This window comes from Carassius auratus, linkage group LG49B (genome assembly GCF_003368295.1).
Source record: "Carassius auratus strain Wakin linkage group LG49B, ASM336829v1, whole genome shotgun sequence".
In the NCBI taxonomy this organism is placed as follows: Eukaryota; Metazoa; Chordata; class Actinopteri; order Cypriniformes; family Cyprinidae; genus Carassius; species Carassius auratus.
In genome coordinates, this window is record NC_039301.1 from 511,077 (window position 1) to 531,987 (window position 20,911).

Below are 20,911 nucleotides of genomic sequence, written 5' to 3' on the forward strand. Positions count from 1 at the left end.
ATTGACCTGAAGAGTATAATCTTGTTTATCCCCAAAACCCAGTCTGTAAGACAATTTAACAAAACTAACAAAAGGCATAGTTCAATTAAAAAACTGGATGACTAGTAATTTCCTACTGTTAAATTTTGAAAATCAGAGGTGTTAATTATTGGACCAAAAACATCTGCATGTAATAACCTAAAACACTGTCTAACAGTTGATGGCTGCTCTGTTAATTCCTTGTCATCGGTTAGGAACCTAGGTGTGCTATTTGATAATTTTTCCTTTGCAAACCATGTTTTTTTTTAGCATTTGTAAAACTGCATTTTTTCATCTTAAAAAATATCTAAATTATGACCTATGCTCCCAATGGCAATTGCATAAACGTTAATTCATGTGTTCATGACCTCAAGGTTAGATTATTGTAATGCTTAATTGGGAGGTTGTTCTGTGCAATTAATAAACAAACTTCAACTGAGTTTTTACTAGAACCAGGAAGTATCACCATATTAGCCCTGTTCTGTCAACTCTATACTTGCTCCCTATTGAACAACAAATACATTTTGAAATCTTGCTAATTATTTATAAAGCCCTGAATGGTGTAGCTCCTCAGTACTTGAACGGTCTCATAGCACATTACCTAATTTTTGTATTTTGTATTCTTTTATTATGTGTTTTATGTTCTGTCGCTGTCATTCTGTTGTACTGCGGAGCTTCTATCACGAAAACAAATTCCTGAATGAGGAATGAGGAATGCGGAATGAGGAATGAGGTTCCTGCTTTACAGACTCACAGACAAACCTGTTTTATACACGTCACTCAAACACAGAACCAGAAAACAGGAATCACCTGAGTTCAGGGAAAGAGAAATTGAAGTGTTGTTGAGCTGTTGTGAGTTTGTGTCTCTCTCTTTATGCAGTAAAATGGCAGAAGCCAGATTTTCTCAGGATGAGTTCATGTGTATAGTGTGTCTGGATCTCCTGAAGGATCCAGTGACCATCCAGTGTGGACACAGTTACTGTAAGAGCTGTATTACAGACTACTGGGATCAGACAAGTGTCTACAGCTGCCCTCAGTGCAGACAGACCTTCAGTCCAAGACCTGCTTTGGGGAAAAACACCATTCTGGCTGAACTGGTGGAGAAACTGAAGGCAACCACACTTTCTGCTGACTGTGACGCTGGAGCTGGAGATGTTAAGTGTGACATCTGTACCGGAAGAAAATACAAAGCTGTCAAGTCCTGTCTGGTGTGTATGAACTCTTACTGTCAGAATCACCTTGAACAACATGAGAGTTTGTTTAAAGGAAAGAGACACAATTTGACTGAAGCCACTGGACGACTGCAGGAGATGATCTGCCAGAAACATGAGAAGGTCCTTGAGGTTTTCTGTTGCACTGATCAGAAATGTATATGTGTGCTGTGTATGGATGACCATAAAAACCACGAAACTGTATCAGCTGCAGCACAGAGGACAGAGAAACAGGTATTTAAATATTGATCCTGATTAAATATTGCTAACTATTTTCATATGTGCCCATTTCATATGTGCTTATATCCAGCGCTGGGGGTAACACATTACAAGTTATGTGGACTATGTATTCAGATTACTTTTCTGAAGTAACTAGTAATGTAACACATTACTTTTAAAATTTACTACAAAATATCTAAGGTATTCCTTCAAATAAGTAACGCATGTTCCTTTGTTTTACCATTTATTAACTGATAACTCTACTTTTGTGGGGGTTTTTTTTATAAAAAAAAAAAATAAGCAAGCACATCCAAGGCGACAAAAGTAATACAAAAGTTAAGGAATGGTTAATGTCCCATAAAGTAACTAATGCAATTAGTTACTTTGAGTAACAGGATATTGTAATGCATTATTTTACATAAAAAGTAACCAAAACAATTAGTTACCTTTTTAAGTGACAATGCAATATTGTAATGCATTACTTTAAAAAGTAACTTTCCCCAACATTGTTTACATTGATGCCTATATTAAATAGTTATAGCATTCTGCACAAAAGAGTTTCACTGTTTGGTCAAAATGCCCCGTATAGTCTTTACTGTTAAACATCGCTGTAAAAAAACGTCCAAATTTCGACAGTAACATACTGTTTTTCATTAAAACAGTGCATTTTGGGTAATATTCATCATTTTCGAGAAGGTGGCCTGCTGCTATATATCGTAAATTAACAACGTTCAAAGTCGACACTCAGTGGCTGTGTCTCAAATCACACCCTACACCCTCATTCACTATTCCCTACATGACTTTACTAATATAGTCCACCTGACAGAGAAAATGAAAACTAATGAGTGAATTCAGACACACTGATGAACAGCTGCTGTTAACGAGCAGAATCACTGAAGAAAAGAGAAACAATACAAACACAAGAACTACAACTGACTTCAGCCACAGCCTTAGATGAAATAAACTGAAGATTTAAACAATCAACAAACAGCTTTACCAACTTCACTCATTACTAACCAGAATTACTTTATTTCTGTCAGATCAGAGATCAGAAACCAAAAGATCTTATTGAGAATTACAGAGATTTGGATGATAATGTTACTGTTTCATTTGACATCACCATTGTGGAGATCAGTGTTTGCTTTAGTTGGGCTCCTGAGCCTTGACTTTTGTACTTTAAATTTTGTTTCATTGCTATATTTGTATCTTTATGGTACATCTGTTACAGCAATATACATTTTGATGGTCAAGTGATTATATCAGGCATGATCTGTTAGACTGACTTAAAGTGTTGCTATAATAGTCAAATATTAATTTGGTGTTAAAATATTAGTGTGAATTACACAATTCTTTGTTTCTTCAATTTTATAAGATTGAATCGTAATGTGATAACCAGAACATATGGATTTAACACCGTTGGAGTTTTAAATATTTTGGGCAGCAGTGTCCGCAACACTCAAAGAAGAGACATCAACAATCAGCATATGAATCTCAACAATGGTGACAATCAAAAGGTTCATGTTGCAATGCATGCTGGGTACCAGCAAAGGATAAAACTCATCCATTACTCCCAGCATGCATTGCGGCATGAATAAATTATGCCCCTGAATTGTTCACTTATTTTCTTGAATTCTTATGTGCTTATAATTTTGCTTTTGTCTTAAGTTTTAGTGATCTCCATTATGGTAGTGAAAAAAACGCCTAAACCTATTTAACTCTCAATAAGATCTTCTCTAGACATCTGACAGAAATAAAGTCAGTCTGGTTAGTAATGTGAATCTGGTGAAGCTGCTTTAGGAGTTATTTAATCAGATCTTGAGAGATTTTATGAATTATTTTATTTCAATTGATTTCATCTAAGGCAGTGGCTGAAGTCATTTGTAGTCCTTGTGTTTCTCTTTCCTTTAGTGGTTCTGTTTGTTAATAGCAGGTGTTCATCACTCATGCTCAATCATCAATTAATCACAGAATTATCTCATTACAGTTTTTTACAGTCGCTAACAAGCATTTGTCCAAGCAGTTGTCACATTTTCAAAACTCTAAACACAATTAGCACAGCATCTATCTATTGTGGCCATACCATTCACACATTTCATGTCGTTTTCACACAATATGGAGTCATTGAACACATTTCCACAATGCTTACATATTCTGAACAGACAAGCTATACCTCCCAACAAAATTATGGATCGTTTTTGTAGTATTTACAAATGTTAACACACAACATCCCACAATAGCAAAAACAATGTTCCAAACCTTAGATACAGTATAAAAACCTCTGCTTCTGCAATGATATCAGTTCAAAAACAATATATCTTAGCTGATTTATGTTGTGTAAATTGGGCCAACCACAACTGATTCCAATCTGGCTTAGACTCAATGGCAGGGCTTATTTTTTAGACAATAAACTTATACAATAAAAGGAGGACTTTGAAGAGTGATGTTTTTGGAAACAGAAACAGAAAAAGAGAAACACTGTAATGTATGGACGAGGAAGAGTAAGAGTAAGAGCAAGGGGCCCAGGGAGAAGAGCAGGAGCAGTGAGAGGAGCAGGAGCAGTGAGAGATGCAGTGAGAAGAGCAGGAAAAGTGAGAGGAGCAGGAGCAGTGAGAGATGCAGTGAGAGGAGCAGGAGCAGTGAGAGGGGCAGTGAGAGGAGCAGGAGCAGTGAGAGGAGCAGTGAGAGATGCAGTGAGAGGAGCAGGAGCAGTGAGAGGAGCAGTGAGAGGAGCAGGAGCAGTGAGAGGAGCAGTGAGAGATGCAGTGAGAGGAGCAGGAGCAGTGAGAGATGCAGTGAGAGGAGCAGGAGCAGTGAGAGGAGCAGGAGCAGTGAGAGGAGCAGTGAGAGATGCAGTGAGAGGAGCAGGAGCAGTGAGAGGAGCAGTGAGAGGAGCAGGAGCAGTGAAAGGAGCAGTGAGAGATGCAGTGAGAGGAGCAGGAGCAGTGAGAGGAGCAGTGAGAGATGCAGTGAGAGGAGCAGGAGCAGTGAGAGATGCAGTGAGAGGAGCAGGAGCAGTGAGAGGAGCAGGAGCAGTGAGAGGAGCAGTGAGAGATGCAGTGAGAGGAGCAGGAGCAGTGAGAGGAGCAGGAGCAGTGAGAGGAGCAGTGAGAGATGCAGTGAGAGGAGCAGGAGCAGTGAGAGGAGCAGGAGCAGTGAGAGGAGCAGTGAGAGATGCAGTGAGAGGAGCAGGAGCAGTGAGAGGAGCAGTGAGAGGAGCAGGAGCAGTGAGAGGAGCAGTGAGAGATGCAGTGAGAGGAGCAGGAGCAGTGAGAGGAGCAGTGAGAGATGCAGTGAGAGGAGCAGGAGCAGTGAGAGGAGCAGTGAGAGGAGCAGGAGCAGTGAGAGGAGCAGTGAGAGATGCAGTGAGAGGAGCAGGAGCAGTGAGAGGAGCAGTGAAAGGAGCAGGAGCAGTGAGAGATGCAGTGAGAGGAGCAGGAGCAGTGAGAGATGCAGTGAGAGGAGCAGGAGAACTGAGAGGAGCAGGAGCAGGAGCAGTGAGAGGAGCAGTGAGAGGAGCAGGAGCAGTGAGAGTGAACATTAATGTGAACATTACTGTACATTTGGACATACAGTTCCAAACCAATACATTTAGTGTAAAACAGTGAATTGCATGTTTTGCATGCAAATACATGTAAAACTGAAACTTAAAAGTCAATGCAGTTTTAGTAATGTCAACAATAGCCAGTATTTTGAAACCTGGTGTACTTTGATTGACTGTATGTACCTTGTGAGGTGAAAACAAGTGTTATTCTTTTTGTCAGATTTCCAGTGTTTTGGTAAAGTTGGTGTGTGCAGATAAAGATGTGTTCTATTTTGAAATGAAGAATTAGTATATATTTAACAAAATGTGTTTTTGAGAAGAAAATTATCCATATGGCCAATTGTGTTTTGTAGGTGTGAGTCTGTGTTAAGAGTTTAGAAAAAGTATCTGAAGTATGGTTAAGCGCTTGTTAGAACTGTAACTTCACTGATTCAGTCTTACTCAAACACTCTGTAGTGTGTACAGATTATAAGTGTTCATTTAAAACTGAGGATTTCGTTGTGGAGTTTAAAGGGTTAAAGATTTAAGATGAAGAAAAAACAGCATGAAACATAATTTAACAGTAATAAATGGTAATTAATTTACAACCCCTGCTGCCACCCCTGCTGCCAGTAAATAACTGTTTTTCTACAGTTTGTTGTCGTTAAGTCAAGGAAAAACAGTAATTTACTGTAAAATGCAAATGTCAGATTTACCAAATGAAAAAAAAGTTAATTTTTAACTAAAATATTTGTGAACATCCATAGAAAAAAATGTATGCAAAGTCATACACTGATAATGAGAGTAAATACTGAACTGAACTGTATTAATGTAATGTAAAACACCCCTGCTGCTAGTAAATTACTGTTAATTAAGGGCACAATTTTTTACAGTGTTTGATTATGCAACATAAATCAATGGAGTCAACTATTCATCTGTTATTTGACAAATTATATACATCCATCTTTCAAAACACAAGTTAAATGCAGTGACAGATGACTTTCTGTTCAGTAAATCTGACTGAATCCTGATCATTTCAGTCATTTATTCACTTTGTTCATTTATTTTCTGAGTAGAACTTAATTACGCAGCAGAAACACTGTCAGTGTGAAGCGCTTCATCTCTGTCAGTTTCACTTTTATAAAACTTATATTTGTAGTTTGAAACAGGCTTAAACTTAACTTAAACGTGTGAATTTGTGTACTCATGTCATGGCTTCTCTTCTTCAGTTCCATTTTTACTGGATTCATCTGTCCATGTGTTGATTTAGAGCCAGTAGTTTTCTGTGAGATTCACTATCATCTATTTGTCCTGCAGAAGCAGCTGAAGGAGACGCAGAAGACGCTCCAGCAGAGAATCCAGCAGAGAGAGAAAGATCTCCAGCAGCTGAGAGACACTGTGGAGTCTCATAAGGTGAGTCTGAAGAAGAAGAGAAGTTTGTCTCCGTCTCAGTTCAGACTCACTGAAGCTGAATCACTGTGTGTCCTTACAGCGCTCTGCACAGACAGCAGTGGAGGACAGTGAGAGGATCTTTACTGAGCTCATCCGCTCCATTGAGAGAAGCCGCTCTGAGCTGATACGACTGATCAGAGATCAGGAAAAGACTGCAGTGAGTCGAGCTGAAGAACGACTTGAGCGACTGGAGCAGGAGATCAATGATCTGAGGAGGAGAGACGCTGAGCTGGAGAAGCTTTCACACACACAGGATCACATCCAGTTCCTGCAGGTAACACAGATCTAGAAGAACAGGATCATAGTGGACTTGAGCAGATCCTGCTGTGACAGAGACTCACAGAGAAACATGTCATGAGTGTCTTATTATATAAACATTAGTCAGACTCTCATATGATCATCTTCTTCTGAAAGAGACAAATGGCTTTCAGCTCTGGAAATCTGTAAGGTAAAATTACTGAATTTATGGCGGATTTTTCCTAAAAATTTTTTTATAATTTGTAATATTTGCAGGCTTCTGGTGAAATCGGGTATTATGTGGACTAGCAAATATTTGGCCCATTATACATTATATACAGTATCTGTATAGTAGTTTAACAGTTCATTAATTTCAGAAACCAACAGGTTGAAAAATCAATAGATGGGTAGGTCATGAATGAATGATTGGGAGAGATTTCTTGGAAATATTAAATATTATTATCCTGTCCATCGCCCAAATGCCTCTCATGTAAGAACTATTCTTTCTCTTTATGATGAGCTGATGAGTTTTGATGTCTGTTTTCTGTAGAGTTTCCCGTCTCTCTCAGCACCTCCTGAATCTACAGACGTAAATGAAGATCTCTTCAGTTCTCTCGTCTCTTCTGCTGGTCTGAGAGAATCTGTTCATCTACTGAGAGACAAACTGGAGGATTTCTGCAAAGAGCAGCTCAAGAAGATCTCAGACAGAGGTAAAGTCCTGGAGATTCATCTGCTCTCAGAAACCAATTGATCATCATGAAGAACATCATATTAGAAATGTCTTAGGAATGGATGGAGGCTCATGGGAATCACACTGTTCATGTCTGTTGTTTTCCACAGTCACATTCACCAACATTGTTCCCAGAACCAGGAAGAACGTCCTACAATGTAAGTCAGTAAGAAAACAAGCAGAAAAACTCACATTTTTTTCTTGAAAAGTGTGTTTATGTTCTTCTTGTGGAAGATGAAAGACTGAAAATGTAAATGATGATTTGCACTGATATCTGGTCATATGTACTGAGACACTAATGAATCACTGAACATGAAAAGATAAACAGATTCATAATTCCTGATTCTGATGTGTTTTATCTCCATCAGATTCCCGTCAGTTCACTCTGGATCTGAATACAGTGAATAAATGGCTTGTTGTGTCTGAGAGCAACAGAGTGATTACTGACACTGACAAACTCCAGTCTTATCCTGATCATCCAGACAGATTTGATGTGAATCAGGTGTTGTGTAGAGAGAGTGTGTGTGGACGCTGTTACTGGGAGCTGGAGTGGAGTGGACATGAGGGTGTGTTTATATCAGTGTCATATAAGAGCATCAACAGGAAGGGACGCGGTGATGAGTGTAAGTTTGGATACAATGATCAGTCCTTGAGTTTGTACAGCACTCCCTCCAGATACTCATTTGGACACAATAACATATGGACTTCTGTCCCTGTAAAGTCCATCAGCAGTAGAATAGGAGTGTTTGTGGATCACAGTGCAGGAACTCTGTCCTTCTACAACGTCTCTGACACAATGAGCCTCATCCACACAGTCCAGACCACATTCACTCAGCCGCTCTATCCTGGGTTTTGGGTTAATTCTGGATCATCAGTGAAACTGTGTTGATGAATCAGAATAGACTGATGAGAGATTCTACCCATAATGTTTTGAGCTGCAAGATAAATCAGTAACAGTAAGATGTTATAGAGTCTCTTCTTTTCTCTTAATGACATTAATACTCAAGCTGAACTTCTTTCTGAACTTCTCAAGCTGACTCTCACTCTGCATAAATTTACTAAATCCTCAAATAGACAGTAAGATCAGTGCTTTCACACTTGGTTTGATTGTCTGGTCTGAACCTGAGCTCGAGTGCTTGATTTATTGCTTGATCGATTTATTACAAACAGTCTAAACATGAGTCAGAAATAAATAATAATAACAAAATGTGTTAAATTTGATCACTAAATTAATGCCAGCCATTTTAAAGACCAATGAGAGGGAGTGCTAATGGTGAAACTTCTGAAGATTTGGAGTCTCTGAAAAGCCCTGAATGTGCCCTGTACAGGACATCCAGACATACAACTGTGACATGCAAGAAACTGGTTTAAATATACAATGAATAATACAATGCAAGCCTCTGTTACTATATTGCTCTGTAATGATATGCATCATCTTGGAAATAAAGCTTCATGTCTTTAAGTCTCGAATCTTCCTTTTCTGTCCAAGATACTAGAAAAGGTGGTATCCTCACGATTATATTCCTTCTTAGAGAAAAATGTTATATGTGAGGATTTCCAGTCAGGATTTAGACCATATCATAGTACTGAGACTGCTCTCCTTAGAGTTAAAAATGACCTGCTCTTATCATCTGATCGTGGGTGTATCTCTCTATTAGTTCTATTTGATCTTAGTGCTGTGTTCGACACTATTGACAACAACATTCTTTTGCATAGACTAAAACACTTTGTTGGCATTAATGGAAGTGCATTAGCATGGTTTAAATCGTACTGATATGACTGCCATCAATTTGTAGCAGTGAATGAAGATGTATCATATCGATCACAAGTGCAGTACGGAGTACCTCAAGGCTCAGTACTAGGGCAACTACTCTTCACGTTTTACATGTTACCTTTGGGGAGATAACATCAGGAAACATGGTGTTATGCTGATGATACTCAACTCTATATTTCTTTGCTGCCCAGTGAAAAGCACCAATTAAAAAAAACTAATGGAATGCATAGTCAATATAAAAACTGGATGACGAGTTACATGACCTAAAAAATCTGCATGTAATAACCTGGAACACTGTCTAAAACTTGATGGCTGCTCTGTCAATTCTTCGTCATCAGTTAGGAACCTAGGTGTGCTATTTGATAGCAATCTTTCCTTAGAAAGCCATGTTTCAAGCATTTGTAAAACTATTTTTTTCCATCTCAAAAACATATCTAAATTACGGCCTATGCTCTCAATGTCAAATGCAGAAATGTTAATCCATGCATTTATGACTTCAAGCTTAGATTATTGTAATGCTTTAATGGGTGGTTGTTCTGCACGCTTAGTAAACAAACTACAGCTAGTCCAAAATGCAGCAGCAAGAGTTCTTACTAGAAGCAGGATGCACGACCATATTAGCTCGGTCCTGTCAACACTGCACTGGCTCCCTATCAAACATCGTATAGATTTTAAAATATTGCTTATTTCTTATAAAGCCCTGAATGGTTTAGCAACTCAGTATTTGAATGAGCTCTTGTTTCATTATAATCCTCCACATCCGCTGCATTCTCAAAACTCAGGCAATTTGATAATACCTAGAATATCAAAATCAACTGCGGGCGGCAGATCCTTTTCCTATTTGGCACCTAAACTCTGGAATAACCTACCTAACATTGTTCGGGAGGCAGACACACTCTTGACGTTTAAATCTAGATTAAAGACCCATCACTTTAACCTGGTTTACACACAACAAACTAATATGCTTCTAATATCCAACTCTGTTTAAAGATTTTTAGGCTGCATTAATTAGGTAAACCAGAACAGGGAACACTTCCCATAACACCCGATGTACTTTCTACATCATTAGAAGAATGGCATCTACGCTAATATTAGTCTGTTTCTCTCTTATTCCGAGGTCACCGTAGCCACCAGATCCAGTCTGTGTCCAGACCAGAGGGTCACTGCAGTCACCCGGATCCAGTACTATATATCCAGCGCTATATAAATAAAGGTGACGTGACTTGAATAACTACAGTTTTCATCATGTAATCTGTAATCAGTAATAGACTACATTATGGTTTTACTTACATTCTACCCAGCACTGTATATCAGTGGATGATGGCAGGTCACGTGACTCATCAGTAGCCGCTCCCGCCAGTCAGCTGAACACTGAACCCCTATTCTGTAAGGAAGGAACTGTAAATCTGGACAAATTTTTAGTCCTGCAGTACAAGTGTCGTAATCAGAATGAAGTTTTTCTGCAGTTTTTAAAGCTGTTGTCCTGCTTCTCTGTAACTTGTGATCATTGAGTGTTTTAGTTTCTAGTAGACCTTTACAGGCTCGCAGACAAACCTGTTTTACAAGTCACTCAAACACAGAACCAGAAAACAGGAAGCACAGTTCGGGGAAAGATAAACTGAAGTGTAGTTGAGCTGTTCTGTGCTGTGTCTCTGTATTCATGAAGTAAAATGGCGGAAGCCATAATTTCTCAGGATGAGTTCATGTGTCCAGTGTGTCTGGATCTCCTGAAGGATCCAGTGACCATCCAGTGTGGACACAGTTACTGTAAGAACTGTATTGAAGGTTGCTGGGATCAGGAGGATCAGAGAGTCTACAGCTGTCCTCAGTGCAGAGAGACCTTTAGCCCAAAACCTGCTTTACGGAAAAACGCCATTCTGGCTGAACTGGTGGAGAAACTGAAGAAGACCAGACTCTCTGATGACTGTTACGCTGGAGCTGGAGATGTGCAGTGTGACGTCTGTACTGGAACAAAACACAAAGCTGTCAAGTCCTGTCTGGTGTGTCTGAACTCTTATTGTTTGAATCACCTCGAACAACACGAGAGTTGGTTTAAAGGAAAGAGACACAATTTGACTGAAGCCACTGGACGACTGCAGGAGATGATCTGCCAGAAACATGAGAAGCTCCTTGAAGTTTTCTGTCGCACTGACCAGAAATGTATTTGTGTGCTGTGTACGATGGATGGACATAAAAATCACAACACTGTATCAGCTGCAGCACAGAGGACAGAGATACAGGTTTTTAAATCTTGTTTTTAATGAAATATTGCTAATAATTTTCATATGTGCCCATTTCATATGTGCTTATATTCAGCGTTGGGGGTAACACATTACAAGTTATGTAAACTATGTATTCAAATTACTATTCTCAAGTAACTAGTAATGCAACATTTAACTACAAAATATGTAGTAAACATAGTTACTCTTTCAAATATGTAACGCAAATGATGCAATCTGTGTTGGGTGAAAATTGCATATTGGAAGTAAATAAACAGAATTTAATCCCTGGAATGACAGGGGAATTTCATAACACTCAAGAAGTAGAACCGACAAAGGAACTAAAATACAAAGGATAATTTCTAAACACAGGTGTCAGGAATCATAAACTAAATGAGGACAGGAACATGACCAAATAAGGAAAATCAGGAACAGAAACAGGCACTGTAGAACAACAGGGGGGTGGGGGGTACTAAGGAGAAGGTTCTGTAGGATGGACACCAGGGAGGAGACAGGAGGGGCTTGGAGCAGGAGGAGCCCAGCTAGAGCCAGGCCACAGCCATAATGTCAACCCCTGGTGAAGCCGACAGAGGGAGGAGCCATGGAGGAGGAATGACTGCCGATTCCAGGGGGTCGACCAACGGCAGCAAAGCAGGTGGTGGAGGAGCCTGTGGAGTAGACGTAGAGCTGATGGGCCAGGGTGATGGGGAGGATCCGGATGTCCTGGGCGGAATAATGGCACCAGCTACCGACGCAAAGAAGTGGACTGGGTACTGAGGAGGAGCCAAGGGGATGAAGGAGTCTGACAGAGCCGGAAGGATGGAGGGATGAGGCGAAGCTAGTGGATGTCAGTCCCGTGGAGCTTACTGGAGGATGGCAGTCCGTGGAGCTCACACTACATAGATGGTGGGCTGTGGGTGAGCAAAGTTGCTGCCAGATGACAGCGGAGGAGGAGCCAGGATTGTGTGGGAGGGCAGGTATTTCTGAGCCTCCATTCGGGTTTAAACTCTGGGTTGGGAGCACCCGCTAGGCTGAACATGGGAACAGGATGGTGCTCTGGAGGAGCAAGCACTGGAGGATGCTCTGGACTAAATTTGGGGACCGGAACCATCTCCTCTTCATTTTGGCGCATTTCCAGTGCCATACTTAGCTCACCATCAGCCAGAGTGCAGGGGGTGGAGCTCCTCTCCGCACACACAATGTCTGTGGCTTTCTCCCTCATGACTGGCTCTGTAGCCAGCTCTTGCACCTGGACTGACATTACGGCCTCAGGCTCCACGTGATCCTCAGTTCGGGTGGGCTCTGGCTGACGCTCTGTAACGTGGGGAGATGATGGGCTGGGCACTGGGTCTGGAGTTGATCTGACAAGATCATCCATGGGGCAGGATAGCGATACGTTTCTTGACAGAGTCCACTCCATGAAGACAGTGAATTCCCCTGGAGAACCATATTCAATTGATGGAGCTCTGCATGCAGTTTTCAGGCTAGCAACATAGAACGCACAGAGTGCGCAGTAAGGGTAGCAGGTAAATTTGACAGTCTGGTATGGTCCTCGAGCAAGCGCTCACCCTGTTCCAGCAGGAGTAGGAGGAATTTGGGGCGAAAGAAGGGACCCATAGACACAATGGGAAACACTATGGAAACAAAAAGACTGAGCGAAAAACAGAAACAAAAACAGAAACAAAAATGGAGGGAACACTTGGAGGTAACTGTATTCTATCAGATCTGGTGTCAGGTGTCTTTAAACCTTTGGAATAACAGACATTTATTCACAACACCCAATGAGAATAACAGAAAAAGGAAAACAACCAGCAACTAAATTACAAGGGATAGTTACTAAACACAGGTGTCAAGAATCATAAACTAAACAAAGTCAGGAACATGACCAAATAAGAAAAAAACAGAAACAGAGGCAAAACATGACATACAACAGTCCAGAATCCTGACAGCAAGTTCCGTTGTTTTCCCATTTATTTACTGATAACTCTCCTTTGGGGTTTTTGTTATTAAAAAAGAAATAAGCAAGCACTGCCCAGGTGAGACTGCGCTCTACCCCCCCTCCGGGGGACCGCTCACGGGGACCTGCGGGAACCTGGGGGTAGGACAGACGAGGCGAGAGAAAAGGAGATGGAAGGATGAGGAGCGACACAGACGAGAGAGGAGAGAAAAAAAAGTCCGGTTCCCAGACGCACTGCTGCTCGGCCCTCCACCAGATGAGTGATCTCCTACGCAATGCCTGGCGGTGGCACTGGACGGCCCTCGGCGGACGGCACGACACTCCTCCCCTGCCCGGTGGATGGCGACGGCTCCTCTGGTTTTGGGCAGCTGGCACGAGTCCCCCGTTCCCTGCTCCTCCCCGTTCAGGCGGATGGCAGCAGGCTCCAGCCCCCTGGTGAACAGCGGCGACTCCTCCGCTCCCTCACGGACGGCAGCCGCCCATCCACATCACGGGCGGCCGGCAGCGAGCTCGCCCGTCCCCGGCAACTCACTCCAGTCCACCGCCTCGAGCGTCCATGGTGGCACACTCACTCGCCTGCTCGATGGCACCGCGGATTCACACCAGTGGCGAGGGATCTTCAGCAGCACATCCCTCCTTCTCCCGGGTTTCGGCACCGATGTAACGGATTCAATCTTCATAATCATCGGGAAGAAGGAGGCGGGAAACGGCGGACAATCGAACTGAAACTATAATAATCAAAATAAACACAAAACAGCGCAACAGCCCCTCGCGGACGACTGTTGCACACAAATAAAAAGCAAACACAAACTAAAGCCCAGGCCTTGTCCTCTCTCTTCGTCACTGTAGTCGCTCCCGTTTTATATCCCTCCATCTCCTCCGGTGGGTCGAGCAGGTGTCGCTCATTTCCAATCATTCCACCGCCTCGCTCCTGTTCCCACGTATCTCGGCCCCGCCCCACTCGTCACAGTAACTTTCCCAAAATTTATTATACTGATGCCTAGTAATGACCTGTAAACCTTTATCAACACAATTGTTGTAATATAGGCTTTAAATAAGCAACATAAAATTATGGACTGAATTATTCATCTATTCTTTATACTTCCGTCATTCAGAACACAAATTAAATGTAGTGACAGATTACATTTGGTTCAGTAAACCTGACTGAATCCTGAACATTTCAGTAATTTATTGACTATGTTCATTTATTTTCTGTGTAAAGCCGCAGCATAATTATGCAGCAGCCATACTGTCAGTGTGAAGCTCGTTTACAGATGAATCCAGTAAAAGTGGAACTGATGGCTGTACTGTAGTTCCACTTTTACTGGATTCATCTGTTCATGATGATTTAGAGCCAGTAGTTTTCTGTGAGATTCACTATCATCTGTTTGTCCTGCAGAAGCAGCTGAAGGAGACGCAGAAGACGCTCCAGCAGAGAATCCAGCAGAGAGAGAAAGATCTCCAGCAGCTGAGAGAGACTGTGGAGTCTCATAAGGTGAGTCTGGAGAAGAAGAGAAGTTTGTCTCCGTCTCAGTTCAGACTCACTGAAGCTGAATCACTGTGTGTCCTAACAGCGCTCTGCACAGACAGCAGTGGAGGACAGTGAGAGGATCTTTACTGAGCTCATCCGCTCCATTGAGAGAAGCCGCTCTGAGCTGATACGACTGATCAGAGATCAGGAAAAGACTGCAGTGAGTCGAGCTGAAGAACGACTTGAGCGACTGGAGCAGGAGATCAATGATCTGAGGAGGAGAGACGCTGAGCTGGAGCAGCTTTCACACACACAGGATCACATCCAGTTCCTGCAGGTAACACACATCTAGAAGAACAGGATCATAGTGGACTTGAGCAGATCCTGCTGTGACAGAGACTCACAGAGAAACAGTTCATGAGTGTGTTATTATATAATCATCAGTCAGACTCTCATCTGATCATCTTCTTCTGAAAGAGACAAATGTCTTTCAGCTCTTGAATTCTCTAAGGTAAAATTACTGAATTTGTGGTGGCTTACTCTTCAAAAATATTGGTATTATTTGTAATATTTGCAGGCTTCTGGTGAAATCAGGTATTATGTGGACTAGCAAATATTTGGCCCAATATAGATTATATTCAGTATCCGTATAGTAGTTTAATAGTAGCCTTCATTAAAGCTTTAATCTAGAAACATTAATTTCGTGCCATGCTGAACACACAAGTACGGTGCCTGTAAGATGACTTGTTCGGTTTACTTAGTTTCGTCGTGGCTACGAAATAATAACTCGAGGGAACATGATAATATGTCATGATGCTATGTTGAGGGAACAACATCCATTTTTCATGTCCTCGACTTCTTTTGATGAGAAAACGAAATTTTTTTTCTTGTGGCCACGAGTTTAATGCATAAATAAACCTGCTTGACCATAGCAAATTAAGTTTATCATAAATAAATATTACATAAAGTGCATAATAAAATATAAAAACTTTTTTTTATCCTTCCTACAGTCTTGTAAGTCCATTAAATGATAGTCTTTCCCCCGTAATATGTGTACATTATTATTATTATTTGCCTATTATTATTGGTTATTTTTTTATTTCGTTTATATTCTTTTTTTTTTTGCTTCAATTTTGATCTGTTTACTTAACATTCTGAATACTTTTGTAAATAATAGCGTACTGTAGATGCTCGACATTAACATGAAATGTCATAAATGCATAAAATGTAAAAACATACATTATATATGTATAAATATAATATAATAATTTCGTAATTCAAAATAAAATATGAATGAATCCATCTCTGATAATCCCGGGTTGCTATAGTCACGCAGGTTCGTTTACGTATTAAACTCGTGGCCACGAGAAAAACATGTCGTTCCCTCATCATAAGAAGTCGTGGTCACGAGAAATGGATGTTGTTCCCTCAACATAGCATCTCAAGGCCATGACATAAGGATGTTGTTGCCTCGAAAAAATCTTGTGGCCACGACAAAACGAAGTAACTCGAACAAGTCACCTCACGGGCACGGTACACATGTATAGACAAAACGTTTAATTGATTGTGCAGCTTTGTCTCTTGTTCATTTCAGAAACCAACAGGTTGAAAAGCAATAGATGTTTTAGGAAATATTATATATTATTATCCTGTCCTTCCCTCATATGTCCTTCATGTCAGAACTGTTCTTTCTCTTTATATCACTTTTATAAGTGGCATCCCCGTGTGGAGCTCATGAGTTTGATTTCTGTTTTCTGTAGAGTTTCCCGTCTCTCTCAGCACCTCCTGAATCTACAGACGTAAATGAAGATCTCTTTAGTTCTCTCTCTTTTGATGCTCTGAGAGAATTTGTCCATCAGCTGAGAGACAAACTGGAGAATTTCTGCAAAAAGGAGCTCAGGAAGATTGCAGACAGAGGTAATTCCTGGAGATTCATCTGCTCTCAGAAATGAGTCCATCATCATCTCATATCATGGAGAACATCATATTAGAAATGTCTTAGGAATAGATACAGGATCATGAGAATCACACTGTTCATGTCTGTTGATTTCCACAGTCACATTCACCAACATTGTTCCCAGAACCAGGGATGACTTCCTACAATGTAAGTCAGTAAGAAAACAAGCAGAAAAACTCAATGATTGTGTTCATGTTCTTCCTGTGGAAGGAGAAAGAAGAGTTTTAGAACTGGTGATGGTAATGATAATTTGTACAGAATATCTGGTCATCTATACTGAGACACTGATGAATCACTGAACATAAAGAGTTCAGCTACATGACAAGATCAAACAGATAATAATTCCTGATTCTGATGTGTTTTTATCTCCATCAGATTCCCGTCAGTTCACTCTGGATCTGAACACAGTGAATAAACTCCTATATCTGTCTGAGAACAACAGAGTGATTACTGTCACTAACACAGTCCAGCCGTATCCTAATCATCCAGACAGATTTGATTATTTTCATCAGGTGTTGTGTAGAGAGAGTGTGTGTGGACGCTGTTACTGGGAGACTGAGTGGAGTGCAGCTATGTTAGGTTGCGTGTATATATCAGTGTCATATAAGAGCATCAGCAGGAAGGGTAAGAAAAATAAAGGTTTGTTTGGATCTAATGATCAGTCCTGGAGTTTGGACTGCTCTCCCTCCAGATACTTATTCAGACACAATAACATAGTGACTGATCTCCCTGTACAGCCCATCAGCAGTAGAATAGGAGTGTTTGTGGATCACAGAGCAGGAACTCTGTCCTTCTACAGCGTCTCTGACACAATGAGCCTCATCCACACAGTCCAGACCACATTCACTCAGCCGCTCTATCCTGGGTTTTTGGTTGGTTCTGGATCATCAGTGAAACTGTGTTGATGAATCAGAATAGACTGATGAGAGATTCTACCCATAATCTTTTCATGACATTAATACTGCAGCTAAACTTCTGTCAGTGAAATAACATGTCTGATTAAATTTACTAAATATTGACAGTAAGATCAGTGCTTTCACACTTGGTTTGATTGCCTGGTCTGAACCCAAACTCGACTGCTTGATTTATTGCTTGATTGATTTATGACAAACAGTTTAAAAATTAGTCCCAATTAAATTATAATTACAAAATGTTATCATATTTTCATAAGACTGTTAAATTTGATCACTAATTGAATGCCAGCCATTTTTAAAGACCAAGGAGAGGGAGTGTGTAACATTTGGTATCTCTCAAAAGCCCTGAATTTTTCTCCCTACAGGACATTCAGACTTACAACTGTGACATGCCAAGACTTACAACAGTTCTCAGAGTAATTTGTTAAAATATATAATAGCCACTACAGAGAACAAGTCTATTCATGAGTCCTATGAGGTTAAGATATGTGTATGTAAATACATTTTTACTTCAAATGTTATCTGCAATATTTAATGGTCTTTTCGGGCACGATAAGCTATATTTTGAAATCGTTTTGGTGAGTGTGTCTGCTACACACTGATGATACAGGAAACTTATCCAATACAATATATATATATATATATATATATATATACACTCTAAAAACTGCTGGGTTGAAAACAACCCAATTTGGGTTATTTTGACAACCCAGCGCTGGGTCAAAAAGGGACGAACCCAGCGCTGGGTTGTTTTAACCCAACCAGTTGGGTTATCATGTTTAACCCAGCCTGCTGGGTTGCCTTTTTTATGGTTTAAAATGACTATATTGCAGGGTTTTAAAAAACAGGGCGGGTGTTTTTTTATCACTGTATTTCAGAAGGAAAACTGCTGTATTTAGAAAATGTTCGATATCATTTCGCATATGCTTGATAAGGCAGCGTTTGTGAGCTCAGCACCGCTCTGCAGCCGTTACCGGAGAAACCTACCTCTCCCGCTCTTAGCGCCTCCTGCTGGCAGAAAATAAACTCGCAGAGTGCAGCCATGTGGGGAAACAATGCATTTCTACGTTAAAATTAACCCAAATTGAGCTAGGCATTAAACCTACAAATGTTGTTCATTTTAAATATCACTTTTACACACAAATAATAATTACCAAAAGGAAAATATTTATTAAAAACAAGAGAAAAGTCAAAAAGTAACATGTTAGAAGAAATGCAGAAAAGGATGGCATTAACAGCTACAGAGTTCATAAACAAAGCATTGAACATTTGATGAATATAACTTAAGATCAAATTGGACTTTGTTCAATTGTATATATTGTATAAAAATATACGAAAACACATACAATAAATTTACAATTAGTTAGTTTTTTTTCCAACTATTCTGGCATGACAGTACACAAATAAATCACAACATTAACTTTGATATTATAACCTTTAACAGACGCATGTGTGTGTGTGTGTGTGTGTGTGTGTGTGTGAAAGAATGTGAGCAGGTGTATGAATGACAGAGTGCAAACTTTTCTACTAAACAACACAGAAAAAGCATTTAATTTTTTTTTTTTTAACAAATTATACACTTACAGTTTGTTTCATTGTCCATGAATACAGATCATGCATCACGGTCAATTTTCATGATCTCTTTAGCATAACTGATGTAATCATGAAGAAACCCCATCTGCACAGCATGTGACATCTTCTACATCATCCAGGGCAGCGTCCTCCTTTAAAACCAGTGCTGTTTAGGGGAAAGAAGATTCTCCTCTCTGACCAGGATTCATCCAGTCACCGCCTGCTCTTCATCAGTGGCCTAAGAGAAACACATTTGAAAAAATTAAACATTTAATTAAACTATCCATTTTCAGGTAGAGGTGTATTCACATCCGTAAGGATAGGTAAATAATCGGTTTTAAAGTTTCAACACTTTGTGCGGTTGTTTAATGTCTCAGTCCACCACAGCTCTCATGAAGTCTATAATGGCAGCACTAGTGTGAGGACATGCGATATTGTTTGAATAAATATTGCTTTCAGAAAGCTTCTTTACTGAAACATTAAAACAGACATGACATTCACATACCTCACAATATTCATGTACATGGAGGGCTGCTCTTCAAACCGTTAGTTCACCAAATAATTAAAATGTTCATAATTTACTCTCCCCATGTTTTTCCAGACTCATACAAACTCTGTTCATTTTTTGGAAAACATATGAATATATTTAATATTCTCTTTTTGTGTCCTCCATTGCTGGTCTGGGAGACCAATATTTTATTTTGAACATACATGTTTGCTATCATATAATTTAAGATGTATTCATATATAAATATCAGAATTTACTTCTACAATAACTCTATATTTATGAAGCTTGAAAATACTGATTATCTAAACTATAAATGGATTAACAAATATTATGAGAAAACTAAAAATATATTAATTTATGTTGTAAAGACAGACAAAAGTCTTATAGGTTTGGAATGACTTGAGGGCAAGTAAATGATTTTTTGTGTGAACTTTACCTCTAAGAGCGCAGACCAAGAATAATGACTCTCCAAATCAGACAACTCCAAAGTTGGTTTGAGTTCTGCAATGAAAAACACAGACATCAATGGTCTTAATGAAATGAGCACGTAATCACACTGTTGTTGCATCAAAATGTGAAGTAAACTGGTAGGAGACAACAGAAAAATTTATTTTCTAAAAATAACTTACATAAAATCTCAAGGGAATGATGATCTCCCATGTCTTTTGCTTTTAACATCTACAAAAACAAAAAACAAACATTATTTTACTCTTAGTAAAAAAACAACAACTGATAACATGAAATTATGAAGTTTACTTGCCTTAAACGATCTTTCCCTCTCTTCAGAAGAAGCTGAGAAAACCTCCTCCTCACACAAGCAGACTTGTGTGTCCTTAACTCCAGTTAGTTTGAGTTCTGCAAAGAGGGACATCAATGGTTTCAATAAAATATTAACATATACATACATACATATATAAAATCACACTGTTTTTGCATCAAAATGTGAAGTTAACAGGCAGGACACAACAGAAACATAAATTTTCTAAAAAAAAAAAAAAAAGTAATAATAATTTAACTTACATCAGTCTCAAAAGAATGAAGTTATCTTGTCTCTGGATTTCAACATCTAAAAAAACCACACACATTATTTTAGTCTTAGTAAAAATAAAGATAACTTGATGTTATTCTGAAGTTTACTCTCCTTAAACCGTC

General features: G+C 39.8%; 2 protein-coding genes across 2 annotated transcripts; both read left to right on the plus strand.

Annotated features, from left to right (window-relative positions):
• Positions 1–335: 335 nt before the first annotated feature.
• Positions 336–6,324, plus strand: LOC113068759 (E3 ubiquitin/ISG15 ligase TRIM25-like; the record flags this gene model as incomplete). Its single annotated transcript, XM_026241618.1, has 2 exons — positions 336–1,463; positions 6,286–6,324. Coding segments are annotated over exons 1-2 (756 nt in total), but the record flags the coding sequence as incomplete, so codon positions are not given.
• A 4,461-nt stretch (positions 6,325–10,785) lies between these two features.
• Positions 10,786–15,260, plus strand: LOC113068758 (E3 ubiquitin/ISG15 ligase TRIM25-like). The gene is made up of 3 exons (XM_026241617.1): positions 10,786–11,401; positions 14,737–14,832; positions 14,912–15,260. Exons 1-3 carry the CDS (start codon positions 10,832–10,834, stop codon positions 15,158–15,160), a joined length of 915 nt encoding a protein of 304 aa, XP_026097402.1. The 5' UTR covers positions 10,786–10,831; the 3' UTR covers positions 15,161–15,260.
• Positions 15,261–20,911: the final 5,651 nt, after the last annotated feature.